At 44.3% G+C, this 25003-nt stretch overlaps 1 protein-coding gene across 1 annotated transcript in view; it reads left to right on the top strand.

Annotated features, from left to right (window-relative positions):
- Positions 1–25003, top strand: part of TOP2B (DNA topoisomerase II beta) — a gene marked incomplete in the record, with an annotated part of 2991925 nt that overhangs the window by 925889 nt on the left and 2041033 nt on the right. Inside the window, 1 exon segment of the mRNA XM_044066877.1 lies at positions 1673–1811. Coding sequence (XP_043922812.1) covers positions 1673–1811 — 139 coding nt within the window.

Genomic DNA, 25003 nt, shown 5'->3' with positions numbered 1-25003 from the left:
AGAATTTTGTTAAGTTGGGAGGATGGTTGTTTTGACACTGCCTGAATGTCACAGTAGGGGTGGCTAATACCTTTGCTGGTGTCCGAAAGCCTAGAGGAGTCAGGTACATAATATTTCTGGCAAAGCAGCATGTCCTGCTGACCATGTCTTTCCAGGCTGACATATATTTGATCTTCTTAGACTGACACAAGAATCTAAGCCGATTGTTAAAGTCAATCATTTTTGTTTGTATTGCGGCATCATCTCTTCGTATTGTCCAGTGAGGTACGTCTCAAATCATTCACCCCCACATGGACTGCGGGGTCATACCGTACTTGTGGTTGAGAGTTTTGAGTACTTGAGTGTCTTGATGGATCCTGGCATCTGACAGCCAGCTAACCATATCATGCTCCTTATCTAGTCTGTGAGGGGAACGTCTGTGTGTCTCCCAATGGAGTCACCTATGACCAATACATTAGGAAATGTGGTGTTACCCCTTATTTGTTGAGATACTGGTGTGTGTGTCAACTTTTCTCGGTTTTTGCCTTGTATGTGTCTGTGGTTTCTGTTTGGGAGACCTCTGATGGTAAGTTACTAGTGAGTACCCGTGTATATGTGGGTTTGTTTGACGTGTGTATGTGCTGACAACCTGTTTGGCATTTGATTTGTCCTTTTGTGAGAGTCTTGCCTCCAATTTCATAATGTAACTACATCCCTTGCAGAAAGCTTTTGTATGTTTGAGGAGTAAGTGGTTGTCCGTATAATTGATACAGTTGCTACTTTGCCTCAGGATGTGCATGTCTATCAGGTTGGCCAGAGAGGTGAGAAACTGCCCTTCCATGATAGGCTCTTACTTTATGTTGTGTTAGGGAAGGAAATGGATTAATTTGACAGGACTGTGCTGGCAGCACCAATACTACGAGTGAACTATACTTTGTGTAGGCTAAGGATGATCAATAACACTGGTCAACTGAGTTTTTCCTAGAGCAGCAGAAAAGTTTGGAAGGGTTTCACTGGCAGCTGATTGGAGAAAAACGGAGCTTCTAGGCTTTTACGTCTACACAGGACACTGCTAACTGCTGCTGAGCAAAGAGCATCACCTCACAAACACGTGGCTTAAGTTTGAACTAAGAGAAGCTAGTTTTAAGCTAACTGCAAATACTGTTGAAGTATAGCCAGAAGATTAACTGCTGGTGGTAAACTCCCATATGTCTTAAATGCATTACCACACTGATCCTGATTAAACATCTACAGTTATGGTGAATGTCTTCATACAACTGTACTTCATGTGGATCCTATCACAGTATTGGTTAACATTTCCAGTGTCTGAGTTACAGCAGAAATGTAATGTCTTTGACTGTAGTTAATATTGCAGAATGGAACAATGTGTCTAGTAGTATGGCTTCATAATATATTTTTTTAATTTAATGGGCACTCTGAAAGAATTCACTAAGAATGTGGAGTTGTCTTTGAGAGGGCATGTACATTTTATTTCACTTTGCTGCAAGTGGACTTTTATTTCTTAGTAACTTCCTGTTTTGCTCCTCACTTGGTGTTTGTTTTTACCTTTATGTTTTCCCTTTTAACTTTTTGTATGCTTTGTTGTGTGTTTTTTTTTTGTGCTGCCATTTGATGTGGTGTACATTTTATTAGTAGTAAAGAAAAACTCATTTTCAGTTGCCTACTTTTTTAGGCTTCAAACTGTGGAATTGTTGAAAGTATCCTAAACTGGGTGAGGTTTAAGGCACAGACTCAACTGAACAAGAAATGTTCATCAGTGAAACACAGTAAAATCAAGGGTATACCAAAACTGGATGATGCTAACGATGCAGGTAGGAAGGACAATTTTATTTAAATTTAATTTAATTGTAGATATTTTAGTTGAATTTTCCTTTGTGTAATCCATAGTGTTTTTTTTTTGTTTTGTTTACATTAATTAGGGATTGTTAGGAGTCATCCAGTAACAGGTGACAAGTACAGCAAATGCAGTTTAAATGAGATTTATCTTCTATGTTATCTGAAAGGGAGGTGATGCTTATCACACTTCGCAGTTACAAAAATTATGGTACAGTTTGTTTTCCTTCTTTAGCAAGATGTTTGACTCTCAGTTCTTAATGAGTGGTGGCTAAAAGAATGGGTAGTCCATATAACGCCAGGAAATCATATGCATCTGGAGTTTATATTAACAGGCCAAGTAAAAAAAAATCTTTAATTTAAAGATCTTATGGTTCAAAATTTTGTTATGCATACATCTTCCATAACTGTATATGTTTGAGAGCATCTCAAGCAGCACTCTGTTATCCATGTACTTGGACTGGTTCATGAAGCCTTTCACCCTGTACTATTCAGACACACAAGTAATGTATCCCATTACAAGATAGGTTTGCAATAAATAAGCATGTAATAATACAAGAGGATGGAATATGGCAAATGATTTTTAAGGTATGCTACTTTCTTCATTTGACATTCCCACCCAAGAGGCAGGTGCAAATTTAATTGCATTTTGAAATCAGATTGCCCTTAAGCATACTGAAAACTAAGCCGTTGAGTGACTAACAAGACTGGAGAAAGTTTTGGCATACATTAGCACAAGAAGTGTCTTAAGATTAGTATGGATGAACAAAATGAAGTACATTTGTAGAAGACTTATCTACTAAAATTACCTGTTCAGGTTGGCATTGGCAGTGTGTATCCAGTGTCCATGTGCCAACAACATTTATAGGTAATGATTTGCTTGAATCTGCAACGTGGACCAAAATTATTTTTGTGTGTGTCTGTGTGTGACTTCAGTTAGATAATAAGTATTTTCACTATCATCTTTGTGGACATTGTTAGGGTTAGTGTGCTCCCCGATCATCTGAGCTCAATCGGTAATTAAGGGCAACAGTTTCTGAATGAGGGTGAAGTGTTTCTAGCCAGATGTTCATCGTGCATACAGCTGCAGTCATAACAGATGGGTTTTCCTGCCATCAGGCGGGTCCTCGGTCGGCCGAATTCCAAAGTCTAGGTCCGGCGTCGGTTGTAGTCGCTTCTTTCCTGACGTCAGTGCGACAGGGGTATAAAGGAACCAGCTGACACCATTTTCTCCAGTCTTTCTTGCCGCGCGGTGCCCGAAGCAGAAGCAGTTCGCAAGTGCCGGTCGGCCAGCTCCTGAGATTACGAATATTTTTCAACCGAAGACTTCTTGAAAGCTAAGTACCCCGTTAGGGAAACTTTTCTTGCCTCAGACCGATGTCAGACAAAGTTAATAATTGCATTTCATGTGGGAAGCAAATACCGCATAAGGATTCCATTCCCTCTGCATTCCTTGCTTACGCCCAGACCACGACGTCTCGGCCTGTCGTTTTTGTGCTACATTCAACAGACGCACGATTAAGCGTCGGGCGGAGTTCGCTCAACACTATTTTGGCAAAAAGTTTAATTACATTAAAAAAAAAAAAATGCTCAAAATGGCTGAGGATTTGATTACTCTTATCAGGGGTTCTCAACCCCCCTCGGACAAAAGGCCCAGAGTGGAGGAAGAATACCCTTCCTCGGACCAGGCCTCCATTACTTCAGAGCATTCTGAGGACCAGGAACATTCATACTCCCCTTTTGAAGATTCTGATGCAGAGGAGTCCATTCCCTCTGTCTCCCCCCCCTGAGGATTACTCTTTTGGGAAAACCTTGCATACCTTGAGGGAACACTTCCACTGGGAAGACCAAGAGTACGCAGACTCCAAGAAAAGGCTCGGGGATTTCCTCTTGCTCCCTCAGCACAGGCCTCTGGCTATACCTCCTGTCTTAGACATACTAGATGATGTGTATTCAGAGGCCAGCCTTAACCCAGACTCTTTACCTCCAGCTCCAGTCAAGCCTGACCGGTATTACCAGGTTCCTGATTCACACCAATTCCTATACAAAAGCCATGCGGCTGACCCAGAAACTATTTCATAGGGTCCCAAGGGAATTAAGGCCTCCACTGCCAAAAATCCATTACCTTCAGAGAGAGATTCCAGAGCTTTAGAAAGGTGGGGGGAAAAGGTATACACCTCGGTCACCTTAACCATGAGGGCATTAAACTGTGTCAGTTCCATATGTTAAAGTATCAACAGTTTTTGTTATCTCAGTTGAAAAGCAAAATGTCACAACCTGAACAACCAGACTTGAAGGAGTTGCAGGATTTGTTGCATAATGCAGAGCAAGTGGGTAAACATACCTTGCAATGTGGTTTTGATGCTTTAGAGGCCTCATGTAGAGCTGCTGTTACAGGATCAGTCATACGTAGATATGCTTGGCTCAAAGAGCAAACCTTACCAGATCATGTCAAAGCTAAATTACTAGATGCCCCTCTTCAAAAAGATGTATTGTTTGGTGTTAAAGCTGAGGAGGTATTAAAGAAAATGGAGGAAAAGGCAAAATCAATGCAAACAGTGTAAGATTTCCTACATGTACAACCTCCACTTTTCAGTAGAAATTTGCCTTCAAAAAATTGGTCCTTTCCAGCCACGGACAGACCTCAAAGAGGTAGATACAGGCGCCAGAGGGGTAGAGGGCAATCTCAAGGATCATTTAGAGGCAGACAATGGCAAGCACCTACACCAAGAGGTGGTGAGGATAGTTCTCAGCCATTCAGAAAGCAGAACCAATGACTTTCCCCTTTGCATGCCAAGCAAGGCTCAAATGGCAGCACCTTTAGGCGGAAAACTGGCATTATTTTCGAAAAATTGGCATACTGTCACAAAAGACAAATGGATCCTGGACATTATAGACAGAGGCTACAGATTCCACTTTCACACCCTTCCAAAAATGCAAGGCATGCCAAACCTGCCACACAATCAAAGGGCAGAGGCACAAAAACAAATTCCAGATCTCATGGACATGAAAGCTATTCAAGAGGTACCTGCACAAGAACAGGGTCAAGGTTTTTATTCCAGACTATTCCTGGTACCAAGGAAGGGCAAAGATTGGAGACCTATTTTGGACCTATCCATCCTAAACACATATTTACTCGTACCAAAATTCAAGATGCTCACATTACAGCAGCTTCTTCCCATGCTGGGCAAGGAGTTTTGGCTGGTAACATTGGACCTCAAGGAGGCATACCTGCATGTCCCAATCAGACAAGATTGCAGAAGATACCTCAGATTTCTTGCAGGTTCAACCCATTATCAATTCTCTGCATTGCCCTTTGGCTTATCTACTGCGCCCAGAGTGTTCACGAAATGCCTGGCACCAGTAATTGCCTTCTGCAGACTTCAAGGGATACAAATATACCCATATTTGGACGACTGCCTGATCCAAGCGGACTGCAAACGCATACTTCTGAACCACCTGGTGTTTGTAATAATGTTGTTGAATTCTCTGGGATACACAGTCAACAAAAAGAAATCAAGACTAATACCCTCTCAAACAATAATTTTCCTGGGTGCCAGCTTGAATACAAACACCCAGATGGCCTACCTCACGCCAGAGAAACAAGGGCAACTAACTCAATACTTCAGAAAACTGGCAACCTCCACCAGGCTGACTGCAAGGAAAATCCTGCAGGCTCTGGGATTCATGGCATCTTGCATCCTGCTAATCCCATGTGCAAAGTTGCATATGAGGAAACTTCAGTGGTACCTAAAAAACTTATGGTCTCAACACAGCCACAGTTTGGAAACAATTATACCACTGATTCCATGTCTTCAAAAGGAACTTCTGTGGTGGGCTCAAGCATGCCAAAGAAACATAGGTCTCCCATTCTGCAAGCCTCAAGCAAATCAAGTCATCACAACAGACGCCTCGGACTACGCCTGGGGGGCGCACATGACAGATCAGTGCATTCAGGGCAAATGGTCATAAAAAGAAAAGCACCTACACATCAATCAAAAGGAAATGCTAGCAGTGATAAATGGTATTATGGCTTTCAAAGACATACTGCATCCAGGCCAGCTATTGATAAGGAGAGACAACACCACAGTGATGTGGTACATAAACAAACAGGGAGGAACCCATTCATATCCCCTATGCAGGCTAGCCATGTCTCTTTGGAACATGGCTCTGGAATTACAAATCCAACTTCAAGCACAGTTCCTGCCAGGCAAGGAAAAGATGCTGGCAGACAACTGAGCAGAAATATGACAGATCCATACGAATGGAAGTTGCAGCCTCAAGTTTTTACAAAGATAATTTAAGCATGGGGAAGGCCAGACATAGATCTCTTTGCCACCCACAGAAATTACCAATTGACAAAATTCTGCTCAAGGACCTTTCATCCACAGGCCTGGAAAGTGGACGCACTCTCTTTCAGTTGGACAGCAATGACAGTTTATGCCTTTCCACCTCTTCCTCTGCTGCCCAAAGTCCTATTAAAAGCCAGAGCAGACAGACCAAAGATGATTCTCATTGCTCCAGACTGGCCAAGGCAACACTCCTGAGGAGCCTGACGCATTCCCCACCATGGATCCTGCCTCTAATGCCTCTTCTACTGACTCAGCACAACTTCAAAACTCTTCACAGTCAGCTGAAAACACTCAATCTAGCCGCATGGAGGATTCCTTAAATTCACAACAGACCCTACTCTCCAAGGAGGTGCAGGATGTCATTTTGGAGGCCAGAAGGCCTTCTACTAGAAAAGCCTACTCCGCAAAATGGAAACGGTTTTGTGCCTGGAATCAGAAAAAGGGTCAGAATCCTGGAATACTGAATTTACCTCAAATATTACAGTACCTAGCTGAGATGCTAAGCAGTGGACTTTCATTCTCCTCCTCCAAAATCCATGCCTCAGCCATTTCTGCAGAATACAACACTGATCCTCCTTTATTCTCTCACCCTCTCTTAAGACAGTTCCTCAGAGGGGCTAAGAATATAAAACCCCCAAGGAAGCAACCAGTACCTGCTTGGGACCTCAACTTCTTTCTAGAAAAACTGACCCTGCCTCCTTTTGAGCCAGCTGCTACAACAGAACTGTAATATTTGACATGGAAAACAGCCTTCCTTCTGGCCATCACTTCAGCACGCAGGGTTTCGGAACTACAAGCCCTCATGGCTGTGCAGCCTTTCATCATTTTCCATCAGGACAGAGTTTCCTTACCAACCAATCCTTCCTTTATGCCCAAGGTAGTATCCAGGGTAGCCTTGAATCGGGCTATCCACTTACATACCTTTTACCCTAATCCACAAAACAAAGGGGAAAGACTACTACATTCCTTGGACATTCACAGACAGCTCCGTTATTATTTGGACAGAACAAAGCCTTTCAGAAAATCAGAGCAACTCTTTGTATCCTATGCTACAGGTGCTGAAGGGAAGCCTATTTCAAAACAGACTATCTCAAAATGGATAGCCCACTGCATACGCTTTTATTACTCTCTTCATGGTAAAACTGTACCTACAGGCATCCGATCTCACTCCACAAGGGCCACAGCTACCTCTGCAGCTTTCCTCAGGGGGGTTCCTACCAAAGATATTTTGGAAGCAGCCACTTGGAGTTCTGTACATACTTTCTCCAAGCACTATCACCTACCATTATACTCCAAATCTAGAGCAGGCTTTGCCACTGCAGTCTTGCAGGGCATCCTGGCTCCTCCAAGTTCCACTTAGTGCCTACCACCCCTTTTTTAGCTTTGGGATTCTACTCATCTTTTATGACTGCAGCTGTATGCACGATGAACATAGTACAGTTTTGTACCTACCATAAATGTAGATGTTCGAGTGCTAATACAGCTGCAGTCCAGGTTTCCCTCCCTCCTTCCCCTCTTGGGACAGGCCTAATGGCTAACACCCCCTCATACAACCTCATTGTTGGGGTATTCTTTTATGGTGTATTTGCTTGCAACTATTGTTTGTTGATTATATTGCATTGCATTTTTACATAAATTTATGTTTTGCCTTCCTTCTGGGGGTACCTGACATCTGGGGCAAGAAAAACTGAAGAAAATTGCGTCGGCTTGTTCTTTTATACCCCTGTCACACTGACGTCAGGGAAGAAGCGACGACAACCGACGCCGGACCTAGACTTTGGAATTCGGCCGACCGAGGACCCGCCTGACGGCAGGAAAACCCATCTGTTATGACTGCAGCTGTATTAGCACTCGAACATCTACATTTATGGTAGGTACAAAACTGTACTTTATGAATCTTGGGAATGCTGGTAAGATGGTTATGACCATCACCAGGGTGCAGTTATCTCTTTGCAGTGACAGGCAGGGATTTTCAGGGAGACTGACTCGAGCAGCAAGTCTTTTAACTATTACATAGAATATTTGTATTTATTTTTGTCTTCTTGCACCTGCTAGTTTTCATTCCTGTAACTCAAGTGGCCCGTTTGTTTCAAGATGCTGTTATCCAGACTGTCATCAGAGTTTTTCTTAGCCTTATTCACAGATATGTAGGTTGGTTTCCCATATTGCTCTCTTAGTGACTTATGCTTATTTCCTCCCATATGTTGAATCTTGGCTGTTGTGGGAACAACCAGTTTGGGTGGAGCTGCACATCTCTGCCTATATTGCTGGGACAACATCCGACTCTGATGGCACCAGCCATGCTGTGTGTGCAGTCCCCCTCCCCTATGGTTGTGCAAGATGGAGTTGACCACACACTTCCACCTCCATGACTGGCTTCTGCTGCTCCCTTTTTTTCCTCTGTTCAACAGAGTATTATTGAGAGTAGGTTGAACCATATTGGTGTTGTAGGAATTCTAAAGTATGGTGGCCAAAGAACTTAATGCAATTTTTGAGGATAAATAGATGAGCACCGATAATTCTTCTCCCTTTCACTGTAAAGAAGTTGACAACTCTGTAGTCTAGTCCAAGTTTTCCCCAGAACACTGTCCTCACAAATTTCTACTTTGCATTTGAAAGCATCTGTTAAGGCTAACCTTATACCCAAATATTTAAGTCTTTTCATTTGTCTGGGGTCAGTTATTTTACAGCTCCATGGTGTCCTTAAATGTTTTTTTTTTTTTTTTAATTGAAAAATCACAATGCTGGCTTTATTAAAATGTAGTGCATGTTTATTTTCTGCTTGTAATCATGCTTGTACCTTATTAAGCTCTGTGTATTACTTGCATATCCTTGATGTTTTCAGAAATAACGAGTCATCTTATACAAATCGGGAAGTCACCAGCTAGGTCAAGGGAGTTGATGGTTGGGCCTTCTCTAACAAGGGCAAATACTGGATGTCCTTCAAGGATGCATCTGCAGTCATAACAAATGGGTTGTCCTGTCGTCAGGCAGCCCTTCGGTCGGCCGGATTCCAAAGTCTGGGTCCGGATTCGGCTGATGTCACACTTCACCCGACGTCATCTCTGCTGGTCTTCGGGTATAAAGGCATCAGCCGACGCCATTTTCCTCAGTCTTTCTTGCCGCGTGGCGCCCGAAGCAGAAGCTGTTCGCAAGTGCCGGTCGGTCAGATCCAGAGATTACTACTACCGAATACTACTTCGAAGACTTCTAAAAAGCTAAGTACCCCGTTGGGGACTCTTTCTTGCCTCAGCCGATGTCAGAAAGTCAATAACTGTTTAACTTGTGGGAAACAAATACCTCATAAAGATTTCCACTCTTACTGCCTGCCTTGCTTAGGCCCAGACCACAATGTAGCAGCCTGTTCGGCCTGTGCTTCCTTCAACCGACGAACGCTTAGGCGTCGGTCGGAGTTTGCTGAACAGTTTTTCGGCTCGGATTTTGCGTACATTATGCCGTCGGATCCTCCGACTACCCAAATTGTTAAAAAACGCAAAGAAAAGACCGACACTCGCGGTCCGCGGTTTCGGCGAAACCACGGTTAAGCAAGCGAGTGTCTCGGTTTCGGCCGAAACCGAGAAAGCCGGTCAATCTTCAGCCGAATTCATGACTACTACTGAGGCTCCTGCTACCTTAGTTGAATCGGCCTCAAAAGTTTTGCCTACTACTGTGGTTCCTAGTGATTTATCAGACACCATCCCTTTGGATGTCTCTACCCCAGCACGTGGTGTTGCTAGGCCGCCTGCAGCCATGTCTATTAAGGCCTTTGCCAGGGCTAAAGCAGCCAAAACTGTTAAATCAGTGCCTGTTAAGCCCCCTTCACACAGGCCCACTTCTAGTTCACAAATGCTTACTCTGGCAGAGGATTTAATATCCTTAATTAGAGGATCCCAATCTCACCCAGACAGGGCCTCTCAGCCCCCAGAAAAGAGATCTAGGGCAGAGCCCCACGAGCCAGTGTCCTCTGATGATTCTGCGGATGACTCAGACATTACAGACCAGCCAGAGGCTCCTTTTTCTACTTATGAAGATTCAGATGCTGAAGAATCCATTCCATCTGCCTCTCCACCAGAGGAAATTTCCTTTGGGGAAACCTTACATGCCATGAGAGAACAATTCCAATGGCAGGGACAAGATTTCTCAGATTCAAGAAAAAGGCTTAGGACATTTCTGCACTTACCCACAACATAGGCCCTTAGCTATACCTCCAGTACTGCCTGTTGTGGATGATGCATTTAATGATGTTTGCACTGCTCCTGATACTTTACCTCCAGCCCCTGCCAAACCAGATAGATTTTACAGGGTGCCAGACACTCATCACCACCTATACAAGGCCCCACTTGCAGATCCTGAGACTATATCCCAGGGGCCTAAGGCAGTAGCCTCGACCTCAGCAAAAACCCTATTCCTTCTGAAAGGGAATCCAGGTCCCTAGAGATGGGAAAAAGTTTACACCTCTGCTACTCTCTCAGCTAGAGCTTTAAACTGTCAGTTTCATATGATCCAATACCAAGAGTTTATGCTTGATCAGTTAGCTAAGAAGCTGTCCTCTGATGACTCCTTAGATAAGAAATATGTTTTAGAAATGGTAAATAACATCCAACAGGTTAGTAACCATTCTTTAAAATGTGGCTATGATGCACTGGAGGCTTAATTTAGATCAGCCATGACTGGCACAGTGATAAGAAGGCATGCATGGTTGAAAGAACAGGCCTTGCCGGATCATGTTAAAGCAAAGCTGTTAGATGCTCCTATGGATAAGACCAGTCTATTTGGTACACCTGCTCAGCAAGTAATGAAGAAAAATGGAAGAGAAGGCAAAATCTGTACAAACAGTTAAGGATTTCTTACAGGTTCAGCCCCCAAGGTTTAGCAGGAACTGGCCTGCCAAAAATTGGTCCTTTCCAGACTCCTCAAAATCTCAAAGAGGCAGGAATAGACGCTCTAGAGGCAGAAATCAATCCAGAGGAGGTGCCTACAGAGGACGACAGTGGCAAGGCAATAACCGAGGCACAGACACAACCACTGCCACTACAACAGGACAATCACAGTGACTTGGCTCTGACACCGCCTACCAGGGAGCAAATAGCAGCACCTTTAGGCGGAAAGTTAGCCATATTTTCAAAAATTGGCACTATATCACAAAAGACAAGTGGATTTTGCAAACCATAGACCAAGGCTTCACGTTCCACTTCCACACCTTACCAGTAAAAGAGGAATGCCAAACCTACCTCCAAATCAAAAACAGAAGCTCTAAAGCAGATAGCGGAATTAACAAAGATGAGAGCTGTGGAAAGAGTACCTGTAACAGAACAGGGCAAAGGATTCTACTCCAGACTCTTCCTAGTACCAAGGAAAGAAAAAAGTTGGAGACCTATTCTCGACCTGTCCGTCTTAAACACATACATCATTGTCCCAAAATTCAAAATGCTGACCCTACAGCAACTTCTTCCCATGCTGGGCAAGGAGTGTTGGCTGGTAACTCTAGATCTCAAGGAGGCATACCTGCACGTCCCCATACGACCAAATTGCAGAAGATACCTCAGATTTCTTGCAGGATCAGAGCATTATCAATTCTCAGCATTGCCCTTTGGCTTATCTACTGCGCCCAGAGTATTCACAAAATGCCTGGCATCAGTAATCGCTCACTGCAGGCTACAGGGAATCCAAATTTATCCATACCTGGACGACTGCCTGTTACAAGCGGACAACAAAAGCAAGCTGACAACAGATTTACAAAGAGTCATTTGCTTATTACAAGCCCTGGGATACACAGTCAATTTACACAAGTCAAGACTGATACCATCCCAAACAAGAACATTCTTGGGTGCGGAATTGGACACAGTAAAACAAATGGCATTCCTAACGGCAGAAAAACAAAAACAACTCCCTCTTTACTTCTTGGCATTAAAGCAGAACAAACTAACAGCAAGAAAAGTACTGCAGGCCTTGGGCTTCATGGCATCATGCATAATATTGGTCCCACATGCCAGACTGCATATGAGAAAGCTACAGTGGTACCTAAAGAATTTATGGTCTCAACACAGGCACAGCTTAGAAACCGAAATCCCACTAATCCCATGCCTGAAACAGGAGTTCCTATGGTGGGCTCAAGCATGCCAGTCAAACCCAGGCTTACCCTTCCACAACTTTCAAGCAAGCCAAACCATCACAACAGGCGCCTCAGACCTAGGCTGGGGCGCACATGTTGGACAAATGCATACAAGGATTGTGGACTCAAGACCAGCTGCACCTGCACATAAACCAAAAAGAAATGCTGGCAGTAAAACTAGCAATCCAGAAATTCAGACCATTCCTCAAAGAAGGCCATTTAATGATAAGGACAGACAACACCACAGTCATGTGGTACATCAACAAACAGGGAGGCACTCATTCATACCCACTATGCAGAATGACTCTGGACCTTTGGAATATGGCTCTGGGCTACAACATCCAGTTACAGGCAATATTTGTGCCGGGAAAAGAAAACACCCTAGCAGACATGTTAAGCAGAACCTCGGATGCTCACGAATGGATGCTACACCCGGACATCTTCAAGGCCATCACAAAGAAATGGGGAATGCCACAAATAGACCTATTCGCATCCCCACTCAATCACCAGCTGAAGAAATTCTGCACAAGGACATACCACCCACTTGCATGGAAGGTGGACTCTCTATCCTTCAGTTGGAAAGGCCTGACAGCATATGCATTTCCACCTCTTCCTTTGATGCACAAGGTACTACTGAAAATCAGAGAGGAATGCCCAAGGATAATCCTGATAGCTCCGAATTGGCCAAAACAACACTGGTATCCATTGCTGAGGAGCATGTCTCGGGGGAGAATGTGGTCAATACCCCTGATGCCTTTGATGTTAACTCAGAACAACTACAACATCATGCACCCAAACCTAAAAACCTTGCAACTGACTGCCTGGAACATCACATAGCAGCATCTAACCCAGACCTATCCCAAAGGGTTAAAGACATTATCCTTGAAGCACGCAGACCTTCAACAAGAAGGAACTATGCAGGAAAATGGAAAAGGTTTGTCATTTGGAGTGCTGAAAGAGGAAAAGATGTGTCGAACATAGATATTGCTAACATCCTGGAGTACTTGGCAGAGCTTCTACATACAGGCCTGTCCTATTCCTCCATCAAGATACATGCATCAGCTATTTCAGCAGAGTACAGCTTCGATCCACCTGTCTTTTCGCATCCTCTACTCGGGCAGTTCCTCAGAGGGATCAAGAATGTAAAACCTCCTAGGAAACCACCATTGCCAGCATGGGACTTGAACTTTGTGCTAGAAAAATTAACACTCCCTCCATTTGAACCAGCAGCAACAGCAGATCTTCAACACCTATCATGGAAAACTGCTTTCCTACTGGCAATTACTTCAGCAAGGAGGGTTTGAACTACAGGCCTTAATGGCAGTACAACCCTTCCTAATCTTCCATCAAGATAGGGTGTCCATGAGAACTAATCCTACATTTATGCCTAAGGTGGTATCCAGAGTGTCTTTAAACCAGGCAATCCACCTCGTACCTTCTTTCCCAACCCACAGAACAGGGGAAAGACTGCTGCATACCTTGGATGTACATAGACAGTTACGCTACTACCTGGACAGAACCAAAGGTAACAGAAAAACTGACCAGCTTTTAGTAGCCTATGCAACAGGAAGGGAAGGAAAAGCAATTTCCAAACAGACAATCTCTAAATGGATAGGAAATTGCATAAGATTCTGTTACTCCTACCATGGAAAACCAATTCCACAGAACATAAGACCTCATTCTACAAGGGCAACAGCCACTACCACAGCTTTCTTACGAGGAGTGGCAACCAAGGACATTATTGAGGCTACTTGGACCTCCGTGCATACATTTGCCAAGCATTATAATCTACCTCTATACTCTAGATCCCGAGCAGGGTTTGCCACTGCTGTACTGCAAGAGATCCTAACTACACCATCATTTTTTCTTCCTCCACCCCTAGTTTGGCTATGGTATTCTACCCATTTGTTATGACTGCAGATGCATCCTTGAAGGACATAGTACAGTTTTGTACCTACCATAAATGTAGATGTCCGAACAGGATAGCATCTGCAGTCAGGATTACCCACCCTCCTTCCCCTCTGTGGTACTCCTAGGGTACTTACCCTCCTAATAGCTAGCTAGGGGGGAGTCTCTTATGGTGTATTTGTTTGTATATATGTACATACATGCTTATTTTTTGTGTTTTCCTTCTACCTTTTTGGAAACATTGGCATTTATCCAAAATTTAGCTTTCCAAGAGGGCAACTGGCATCTGGGGCAAAAAACACTGAGGAAAATGGCGTCGGCTGATGCCTTTATACCCGAAGACCAGCAGAGATGACGTCGGGTGAAGTGCGACATCAGACTTTGGAATCCGGCCGACCGAAGGGCTGCCTGACGACAGGACAACCCATTTGTTATGACTGCAGATGCTATCCTGTTCGGACATCTACATTTATGGTAGGTACAAAACTGTACTTTTCCAGTACCAGTGCCAGAGGAACCCCTACATTGAAGGTCTTGGTATCTGAATGGTTGGACCCATTTCTCCCTTGGAATAATCTATGGGCTAGGTAGTTTGCAATAACCTAAAAGGGCTCATTTTAATGGTAAAGTTAATTAATGTATGAGTGACTATTTTGAAGACATGTCTGTAAAGAATAGCCCTAGTTAAGTAGGCTCTTTTCATGGTAGGTTAATGTCTGTGACAGTACATTGCTGTTGGGTTCAAGGAAGAAGTTTAATCACTGTCTTAATGCTTGCATCCTATATATGTTGACATGATCAGATAGTAGTTATCACAAGTAGATCAGTATTAGCAATGGGTCTTTACTTTTAGGAGAGACATGGCAGTTTCTGTGCTGAGTATAATTCTAATTGTCATGTTCAAAATTCAGATGATGATGGGCTGGTTCCTTCGCTTAGAGAAATAAAGCCCTTGCTGAGCCAGATTACGTAGGGTTGAAAATACATGCAGGCACTGTATCAGCCAGCTTTGAAAGGTTGGACTTTGTGGCCAGCACTAACCCAACCATCCATGGGAAGGAGGAAAGTGGCCCTCTGGTTTTGTCACTTTGTGTTGGTGGATGTTGTAGATTACCACAGTATGAAATGAGATGCCCCCACATTTGCTTAATCTTTGTGATTTTACCCAAGTAGAAGCAAGATTGAATTTTTAGGGTAACATTGAGGGAGTCCTGTATGTGTCAGGTTGTTATCCAGGCAGCCAGGATAAAGATTTCTCAGTACTAGACTGGCCATCACTCATTCTCAGTAAATGAGCTGTTGTGATCACCATAGGAGGAGTTGATGGTCATCCAGCATGTGGAAAGAAAAAAAGACAATGTTGGTATTATCCCTAGTGTGGCTGGTAAGTGACAAATTTTAGCTAATCTTTTGGAAATGTTGATCCCTGCAATTTTAGTTAGGAAGGACTGATGCCACCAGAGCTTCAATTTGTTTTGGATTAGCAGATGTTATTCATGTTTCACTGTTGCAGTCATTACATTTGGGGCTGCCCTCAGTCAGCTTGAATAACAAAGTCTTGGGTCTTGCGTCGGTTGCCGTCTCCTCTTCCATGACATCAGGTTGTTAGGGGTGTAAAACATGCAGCCGACGCCATTTTATTCAGTCTGTCTTGCCACTCAGTGCCCGAAGCAGTTTGCAAGTGCCGGTCGGCCGACTTCTGAAATTTTCGTATTTGAGTTTCAGAGCCGAAGTCTTCAAACTAAAGCTAAGTACCCCGTTGGGGAAACTTTCTTGCTCCTTACCGATGTCAGTAAAAGTTAATAATTGCATTACTTGTGGGAAGCAAGTACCTCATAAGGATTTTCATTTGTACTGTATTCCTTGCCTAGGCCCAGATCACAACGTGCCTTGCTGTCGGTTTTGTGCTGGATTTAACCATCACACTATTAAGCGTTGGTATATTTTTGCTTCTAAATATTTTGGTGCAAGATTCAGTTATCCTGAAATGTCGTCGGTTAGCAATCCGACTACCGGAGTTCATAAAAAACGTAAAGAAAAAGACAGAGACAGACCGTCGAGGTCCAAAACCGACGACGAAGCTTCTCCTAAGCCAGTCGCCGGTTCTCAGTGATGCGCATTCGCAGCCCCTGATACCCACTACTTTTGAGTCCCAGGCCTCTACCGAGACCCATGTGGAGTCCTGTATGCCATGAGATTCTCAGGTATTGAACCCGTGGATGTCTCTCCCTTGGATGGGTCTGGAGCCGCTGAGCAGGCACCGGCTTCTGAAGGTGTTTTCAGGCCTCAACATTATTATATTAAACCGACGCCAGCAGCAAAAACTATGTCAAAAACGACTTCTGTGTCTAAAAAAACCGACGCTTGAGCCACGTGCTCAGGCCCCTATGCCTAAAAAACTGATGATCAAAATGGCTGAGGATTTAATTACCTTGATCAGGCACCCCCTCCTGCTAAGAGGCCTAGGCAAGGCACTGATTATGAAACTTCAGATCAGGTTTCCATTTCTTCTGATTCCTCTTCTGATCAGGAATTTTCTATTCCACCCTATAAGGATTCTGATGCAGAGGAATCCATCCTATCTGCATCTTTTCCTGAGGATTACTCTTTTGGAGAGACCTTGCATACTTTAAGGGAATATTTTCACTGGGGAGAGTCAGGATTTCTCTGAATCAAAAAAGAGGCTTAGGGATTTCCTCCTCCTTCCTCAGCATAGGCCTTTGGCCATACCTCCTGTACTAGACATTGTTGATGTGTTCTCGGAGTCAAGCATGCCTCCTGATTCCCTGCCACCGGCTTCTAGTAAGCCAGACAGATATTACAGGGTATTAAAATCAAAAACTGTAGTTTTTGTTTATATAGTACAGGGTTCCTGACTCCCACAAAGTTCTTTTCAAAAATCCTGCTGCTTGACCCTGAAACTATTTCTCATGGTCCCAAAGATGTAAAGGCCTCTACAGCCAAAAATCCTGCCCCTTCTGATAGAGATTCCAGGGTGCTGGGTAGATGGGGTAAAAAGGTTTATACTTCTGCAACCTTGGCAATCAGGGCTTTAAACTGCCAGTTTCATATGCTTAAATATCAACAGTATGTTATGGGCTTACTGAAACAGAAAATTATGTTGATTTCTGATTGTGTGGAAAATAGAGTTACAGGAATTATTGCATTCAGCAGAACAAGTTCGAAAGCATACTTTTTTGATTCCTTGGAAGCCTCTTGTAGGGCCACCCTTACTGGATCTGAGATTAGAAGGCATGCCTGGCTCAAGGAGCAAAATCTGCCTGATCATGTTAAAGCTGAATTGTTGGATGCCCCTTTGCAGCATGATACTCTGTTTGTCAATAAGGCAGAAGAAGATTTAAAGAAAATGGAAGACAAAGCTAAATCTATGCAGACTGTAAAAGATTTCTTGCAAGTGCAGCCACCCAGGTTCATTAGGCACTGGCCTACTAAACATTGGTCCTTTCCTGTGTCCAACAGAGCCACTCAGAGCAAATCCAGGTGCTTGGAAGGCTCCCGATACCAATCACAGGGTTCTTACAGGTCAAAGCAGTGGGGTGCCTACACCTCCAAATCTTGAGGAAACAAAGCACAACCCTACAGTAAGAAGTCTCAATGACTTTCCTCTACCATCACCAGTAAGAAGTCTCAATGACTTTCCTCTACCATCACCAAGCACTTATCTTTTGGCAGCCCCCTTGGGGGGAAAACTAGCACTTCATGCTCAAAATTGGCAGTTAATTGCCCAGGACAAGTGGGTATTAAACATAGTATCCCAGGGGTTCAGATTTCATTTCCATACTTTGCCAATTCCAAACGGATGGCCGGATCTGCCCCAAAACCAGTGGGCAGAGGCCCAGAAACAAGTCAGGTCCCTCATGGGTATGGGGGATATTCATCCTGTGCCAGAAAAGGAAAAAGGACAAGGATGTCCTTCAAGAATGCAACTGCAGTCATAACATATGAGTTGTCCTGCCTCAGGCAGCCCTCGGTCGTCCGGATTCCCAAGTCTGGGTCCGACGTCGGCTGATGTCGCATTTCTCTCAGACGTCAGAACGGCTGGAGTACATAAGCATCAGCTGACGCCATCTTCTTCATTCTTTCTTGCCGCGCGGTGCCTGAAGCAGAAGCAGTTCGCAAGTGCCGGTCGGTCAGCTCCTGTATTCTTCGAAACCGAAGCCATCAAAAAAAAAGCTAAGTACCCTGTTGGGGACCTTTTCTTGCCTCAGCCGATGTCAGAAATCACTGAAAAAGTAAATAATTGTTTGTCTTGTGATAAACAAATACCTCATAAGGATTTCCACTCTTACTGCCTCCCTTGCCTTGGCCCAGACCACGACGTCTCGGCCTGTGCTCGCTTCAATAAGCGCACTCTCAGGCGCCGGGCAGAGTTCGCTGTAGACTTTTTCGGCGAAAAATTTGATTATACAATGCCGTCGGAACAACCGACAACGCAGACTCCTAAGAAACGAAAAGACCGGGACCGACATCCTCCCGCGTCTTCCACCGACACCACGCCAAAACTAACCACGAGTGCCCCGGTTCCCTCTGAGGCGGTTATTCCACCGCTCCGAACCGAAGACACCGCATTACCGATGCCTCCGATACCGGAGGCCACTCCGACGCCAGTTATTGATTTTCCTCCGGATACTGAAACCGAGGAAATGCCCGAGACCATTGCTGTTGGTAAGGTAACTCCTGCACGTGGAGCGGCTAGGCCTCCCATGTCCATGTCTATCAAGGCCTACACACGTGCTAAGGCAGCCAGCAAGTCCAAGCATCTTACTGCTAAAACCTTACCTCAGCCTACTCCTGAAACTCAAATCATGTCTATGGCCGCAGATTTAATTTCCTTGATCAGAGGTTCCCAGGCCCATCCTGAGAGGATCCCAGCCTCCTCCTGATAAGAGGCCCAGGGTTGAACCCTCTGACCCTCTTCCTTCAGATGAAGATTCTGAGGACTCTGTTCACTCCGAAAGCCAGGAAGAGCCCTTCCAGACCTATGAGGATTCAGATGCAGAGGACTCCATTCCCTCGGCCTCTCCTCCTGAGGATATTTCTTTTGGGGAAGTTCTGCATTCCATGAGGGAGCATTTTAAGTGGCAAGGCCAGGAATATTCAGTTTCCAGAAAGCGCCTTCGAACCTTCCTAAAAAAGCCCCAACACAGACCCTTAGCTATACCTCCTGTGCTTGATGTTTTGGATGATTTATACTCTGACTCCAGTGTTACCCCTGGTACTCTTCCTCCTGCTCCTGTCAAGCCTGACAGATACTATAGGGTCCCAGAAACCCATTCTCATTTCTTTAGGGCCCATGCTGTTGATTTAGAAACAATTTCCCAGGGGCCTACCACCTCCAAAACCCTTTGCCTTCCGACAGGGAAGCAAGGTCCTTAGAGAGATGGGGGAAGGTGGTTTACACCTCCACTACTTTATCTATGAGAGCTCTCAATTGTCTCTTTCACATGTTTCAATATCAGGATTTCCTGTTAGATGTTTTACAGAAAAGATTGGCCTCTCCTGAACCTTTAGAAAGGAAGTCTTTGCAGGAGGCTGTGCATAATTCTCAGCAGGTTAGCAATCACTTTCTACAGTGTGGATATGATGCATTGGAGGCTTCATGTAGGGCAGCTATGACAGGGGCGGTCATTCGTAGACATGCATGGTTAAAAGAACAACCTTTACCAGATCATATTAAGGCAAAACTTCTTGACGCACCCTTGGAAAAGAACAAGCTTTTTGGTGCTAATGCTAAAGATGTGTTAAAGTCCATTGAGGAAAAAGCCAAGTCAGTTCAGACAGTCAAAGATTTCCTCCAGGTTCAGCCGCCCAGATTCAGCAGGAACTGGCCTTCTAAAAACTGGTCCTTTCCTAATCCTGAAAGATTTCAAAGGGGCAAAAACAGGCGTGCCCGAGGAAGAGGGCAATACAGAGGATCCTACAGGGGACGACAATGGCAACCAGCAAACCAAAGAAGTGACACAGGGGTTTCTCCTGCCCCGCAGGGACAAACTCAATGACTTTCCTCTAGTTCCACTGACCAAGGAGCAAACAGAAGCTCCTTTGGGTGGAAAGTTATCTTTGTTTTCAAAAAATTGGCACAAACTGACAAAAGACAAATGGATTTTGGACATTATAGACCATGATTACAGGTTCCATTTTCATACCTTGCCAAGAAAACAAGGCATGCCAAACCTTCCACAAAATCAGAGGGCAGAGGCTATCAAGCAAATTTCTCTGCTTGCTCAGATCAAAGCAATAGAAAAAGTTCCACAACAAGAGCAAGGTCAAGGGTTTTATTCAGGACTGTTCCTTGTTCCAAGAAAAGAAACTCAATGGAGACCAATACTGGACTTGTCCGCTTTAAACACTTTTCTCATAGTACCAAAGTTCAAAATGCTGACTTTACAGCAGCTCCTTCCCATGCTGGGCAAGGGGTCTTGGCTGATTACTCTGGACCTCAAGGAGGCATACCTGCATGTCCCTATCAGACACAGCTGCAGGGCCAGAGCATTATCAATTCTCAGCATTGCCATTTGGCTTATCTACTGCGCCCAGAGTATTCACGAAATGCCTGGCATCAGTAATTGCTCATTGCAGGCTCCAGGGGATTCAAATCTACCCATACCTGGACGATTGCCTCATACAAGCGGACAACAAACTAACCTTGACAAAAAACTTGAATTATGTCATACACTTGCTACAGGCTATGGGATACACAGTCAACTTTCAAAAGTCAAGACTTCAGCCATCCCAGCAAATAACCTTCTTAGGAGCCAAACTAGATACAGCCTCTCAAATGGCTTACCTGACAGAAGACAAGCAAAAGAAGTTAACTCATTACTTCAAAAGTTTAGCAAAGCTCACCCAGATGACTGCAAGGAGTTTCCTACAGGCCCTGGGTTACATGGCATCCTGCATTCTCCTGGTTCCACTAGCAAGACTACACATGAGAAAGCTTCAATGGTACTTAAAAGCTTATGGTCTCAACACAGCAACAACCTAGAAGCAACTATTCCACTCATTCCATGTCTTCAAAAGGAATTTCTATGGTGGGCCACAGTAAGCCAGTCAAACACAGGTATGTCGTTCAAAAAACCTCAGATAACACAGACCATGACCACAGATGCCTCAGACCTTGGATGGGGGGCGCACATGGAGGGCAGATGTATTCAAGGGCAATGGTCTCCAAAGGAAACACATCTGCATATCAACCAGAAAGAAATGCTAGCAGTAATGCATGCCATCGAGGCCTTTGGACAACAACTTCAACAAGGCCACCTACTAATACGGACAGACAACACCACTGTGATGTGGTACATAAACAAGCAGGGGGCACTCATTCTTACCCCCTTTGCAGACTGACGATGAATCTTTGGGAAAAATCACTGGGTCTAAACATACAGTTACAGTCCCAGTTTGTTCCAGGCAAAGACAATGTTCTGGCGGGCAGTCTAAGCAGGAATTTCCTAGACCCCCACGAATGGAGGCTACATCCAGACATCTTTATACGACTCACCTCGACATGGGGCAGGCCGGACGTAGACCTATTTGCCTCCCACCTCAATCATCACTTACAAAAGTTCTGCTAAAGGACATATCCACAAGCATGGAAAATAGATGCCCTCTCATTCAACTGGAGCTCCCTAATAATTTATGCATTTCCACCCCTGCCACTGATGACCACAGTGTTATTAAAGATCAAGGCAGAGCAGCCGAAGGGGATCCTAATAGCTCCAGACTGGCCAAGACAACACTGGTACCCACTACTACGGAGCATATGTCACAACAAAATGTGGGCCCTTCCACAATGGCCCCAACTTTTGACATAACACAACTTCAGGACAGTTCATCCCAACATCCAGACGCTATAGCTAACAGCTTGGGAAATCCCATAAATAACCTCAATTTACCTCTCTCCAAGGAAGTTCAGCGGATACTAAGAAGCCCGCAGACCATCCACCAGAAAGGCTTACTCAGCCAAATGGAAGAGATTCAGCATTTGGAATACCAACAAGGGTCATGATGCATCACTTTTGAGCATCCCACTCATTCTGGAATACTTGGCAGATATGCTACATAACGGACTCTCATACTCTTCCATAAAAATACATGCTTCAGCTATCTCAGCTAGATACAACACTGATCCACCTGTGTTTTCACATCCTTTGTTAAGGCAATTTCTTAGAGGAATCGAGAATATAAAGCCCCCAAGAAAGGCACCAGTGCCAGCTTGGGACCTCAATTTTGTCCTAGAAAAATTGACTCTACCTCCCTTCGAGCCAGCAGCTTCTGTGGATTTACAATTTCTTTCCTGGAAGACAGCTTTCCTGCTGGCCATAACCTCAGCAAGAAGGGTTTCGGAATTACAGGCCTTAATGGCAATACCACCGTTCATAACTTTTCACAGAGACAGGGTCTCCTTACGAACCAACCCTAACTTTCTGCCAAAAGTGGTATCTAGGGTTTCTTTAAATCAAGCAATTCACCTGCCTACTTTCTTTCCCAATCCTGAGAACAAAGGGAAAAGACTGTTACATACCTTGGACATACACAGACAACCTCGCTACTACCTAGACAGAACCAAGACCAGTAGGAAGTCTGATCAGCTTTTTGTAGCTTACGCCTCTGGAGTACAAGGAAAAGCAATTTCCAAACAGACAATTTCAAAATGGATTGGACATTGCATCAGATTCTGTTATTCCTTCCATGGAAAGAGTGTGCCAGCCAATGTCAGACCACACTCCACCAGAGCTACAGCCACCTCTACAGCTTTTTTAAGAGGGGTGCCTACAAAAGACATTCTAGAAGCTGCTACATGGAGCTCCGTGCATACATTTTCCAAACACTACAACCTCCCTTTATATTCCAGATCCAGAGCAGGCTTTGCTTGGCAGTCCTGCAGGGATTGATAGCTACACCATCCTTTTCTTAGAGCATACCACCTCCCCAGCTAAGCTATGGTATTCAACCCATATGTTATGACTGCAGTTGCATTCTTGAAGGACATAGTACAGTTTTGTACCTACCATAAATGTAGATGTCCGATAGATATGCAACTGCAGTCGGTTTTCCTCCCTCCTTTCCCTCTATGCCTTGGGTCCACTCCTCTCCCTGTTATCCTTAGCTGGGGATATCTGTTATGGTGTATCTGTTTATTGCTTATTTATTGTCTGGAAACCTATTATTGTCTTCCAATTTGATTACAGCCTTCCTTGGAGGGCACCTGGCATCTGGGGCAAGAAACACTGAAGAAGATGGCGTCGGCTGATGCTTATGTACTCCAGCCGCTCTGACGTCGGAGAGAAATGCGACATCAGCCGACGTCGGACCCAGACTTTGGAATCCGGCCGACCGAGGGCTGCCTGAGGCAGGACAACCCATATGTTATGACTGCAGTTGCATATCTATCAGACATCTGCATTTATGGTAGGTACAAAACTGTACTTTTTTTATTAAAGACTTTTCCTGTTACCCAGAAAAGACAATTCATGACGTCCAATACTGGACTTAATGATTTTGAACACGTTCATGGACATTCCAAAATTCAAAATGCTGACTTTACAATAGCTACTGCTTATGCTAGGCAGGTATGCTTGTTTAGTAACTCTAGACGTAGAAGAGGCATACCTGCATATCTCAATAAGGTAATCATGCAGAAGATACCTCTGCTTCAAAGTAGGTTTTTTGCATTACCAATCCTCTCCACTGCCCTTTGGCTTATCTACTGTGCCCAGGGTCTTTACAAAGTGCCTGGCACCAGTAATTGCATTCTGCAGACAAAGAAGCATTCAAATTTATCCTTATCTGGACGATTGTCTCATTCAAGCAGAGGACAAGGACACTCTTCTTCACCATCTGGCATTTGTAAGAAGGCTTCTAGCATACCTAGGGTACACCATAAACGAAAAGACATCACAACTGGTACCCTTACAAATAATTACATTCCTGAGTGCAAGCTTGAATACAAGTGCCCAGATGGCTTACCTCATGCCAGACAAAGGCAACTGACAACATACTTAAAACAACTGGCAACAAAGACCCAGTTATCTGCAAGACAAATTCTGCAGCCTTCGGGGTTCCTGGCGTCCTGCATTCTACTAATTCCATATGCGAGACTGCATATGAGGAAACTTCAATGGTACCTAAAAAGTTTATGGAGTCAACATTGTCACAGCCTGGAAACAATGAATGTTATGTGGTCCTATCTCGCCTACATTCCTTACTCACGGTTCCGAGCTGAGAATCGGCTCTGACTCAGCCAAATTCTTCTAGCACAAAGTCTCTAATTGGCTGGGCTAACCCGGTATCCCAAGATGCACCTCGCCCTAGCCCCAGATCACGTTTGCCGCTCTTAGAGTTTGGACGTGGTCTTGCTTGGCTGTGGCTAAGTACCCTTTTGAAATGCTTTCAAAGTATTTTAGCAGTATACCTTTTGATAAAAGCTATTTTAATAGCTAGCTTTGTATCTGTCTAGTTGTTGTGTGAGTTTTTTGTGAGTTTTTGTGATTTGTGTGGTATCCTTCTGTTTCGCGGGCTAGGCCCGTTTAAATTAGAGGACCTAGTCCTCTCCAGTGTGTTCCCTTGCTTTTTTGTGCTGGGTTTCTTTCTTGGTGAAGTTCCCTCATAGGAAACGTTTAACTTAGAGTTTCCTTGTCTGTTAGAATGTTTTTTTTGTTTTTTTCCCGCCTTCCTCTTCTGCTCGTCTCTGTCAGTTGTGAGTGGTACGGTTGCCTACATTGTCGAAGGAACTGAAAGAACTTCAATCCTCCGGGTTTAAGAAGTGTACAAAATGTGG

Source organism: Protopterus annectens, chromosome 3.part1 (assembly GCF_019279795.1).
Source record: "Protopterus annectens isolate FY-2018-M chromosome 3.part1, PAN1.0, whole genome shotgun sequence".
Taxonomy (NCBI): domain Eukaryota; kingdom Metazoa; phylum Chordata; order Ceratodontiformes; family Protopteridae; genus Protopterus; species Protopterus annectens.
This window is presented reverse-complemented; position numbering and strand designations above follow the sequence as displayed.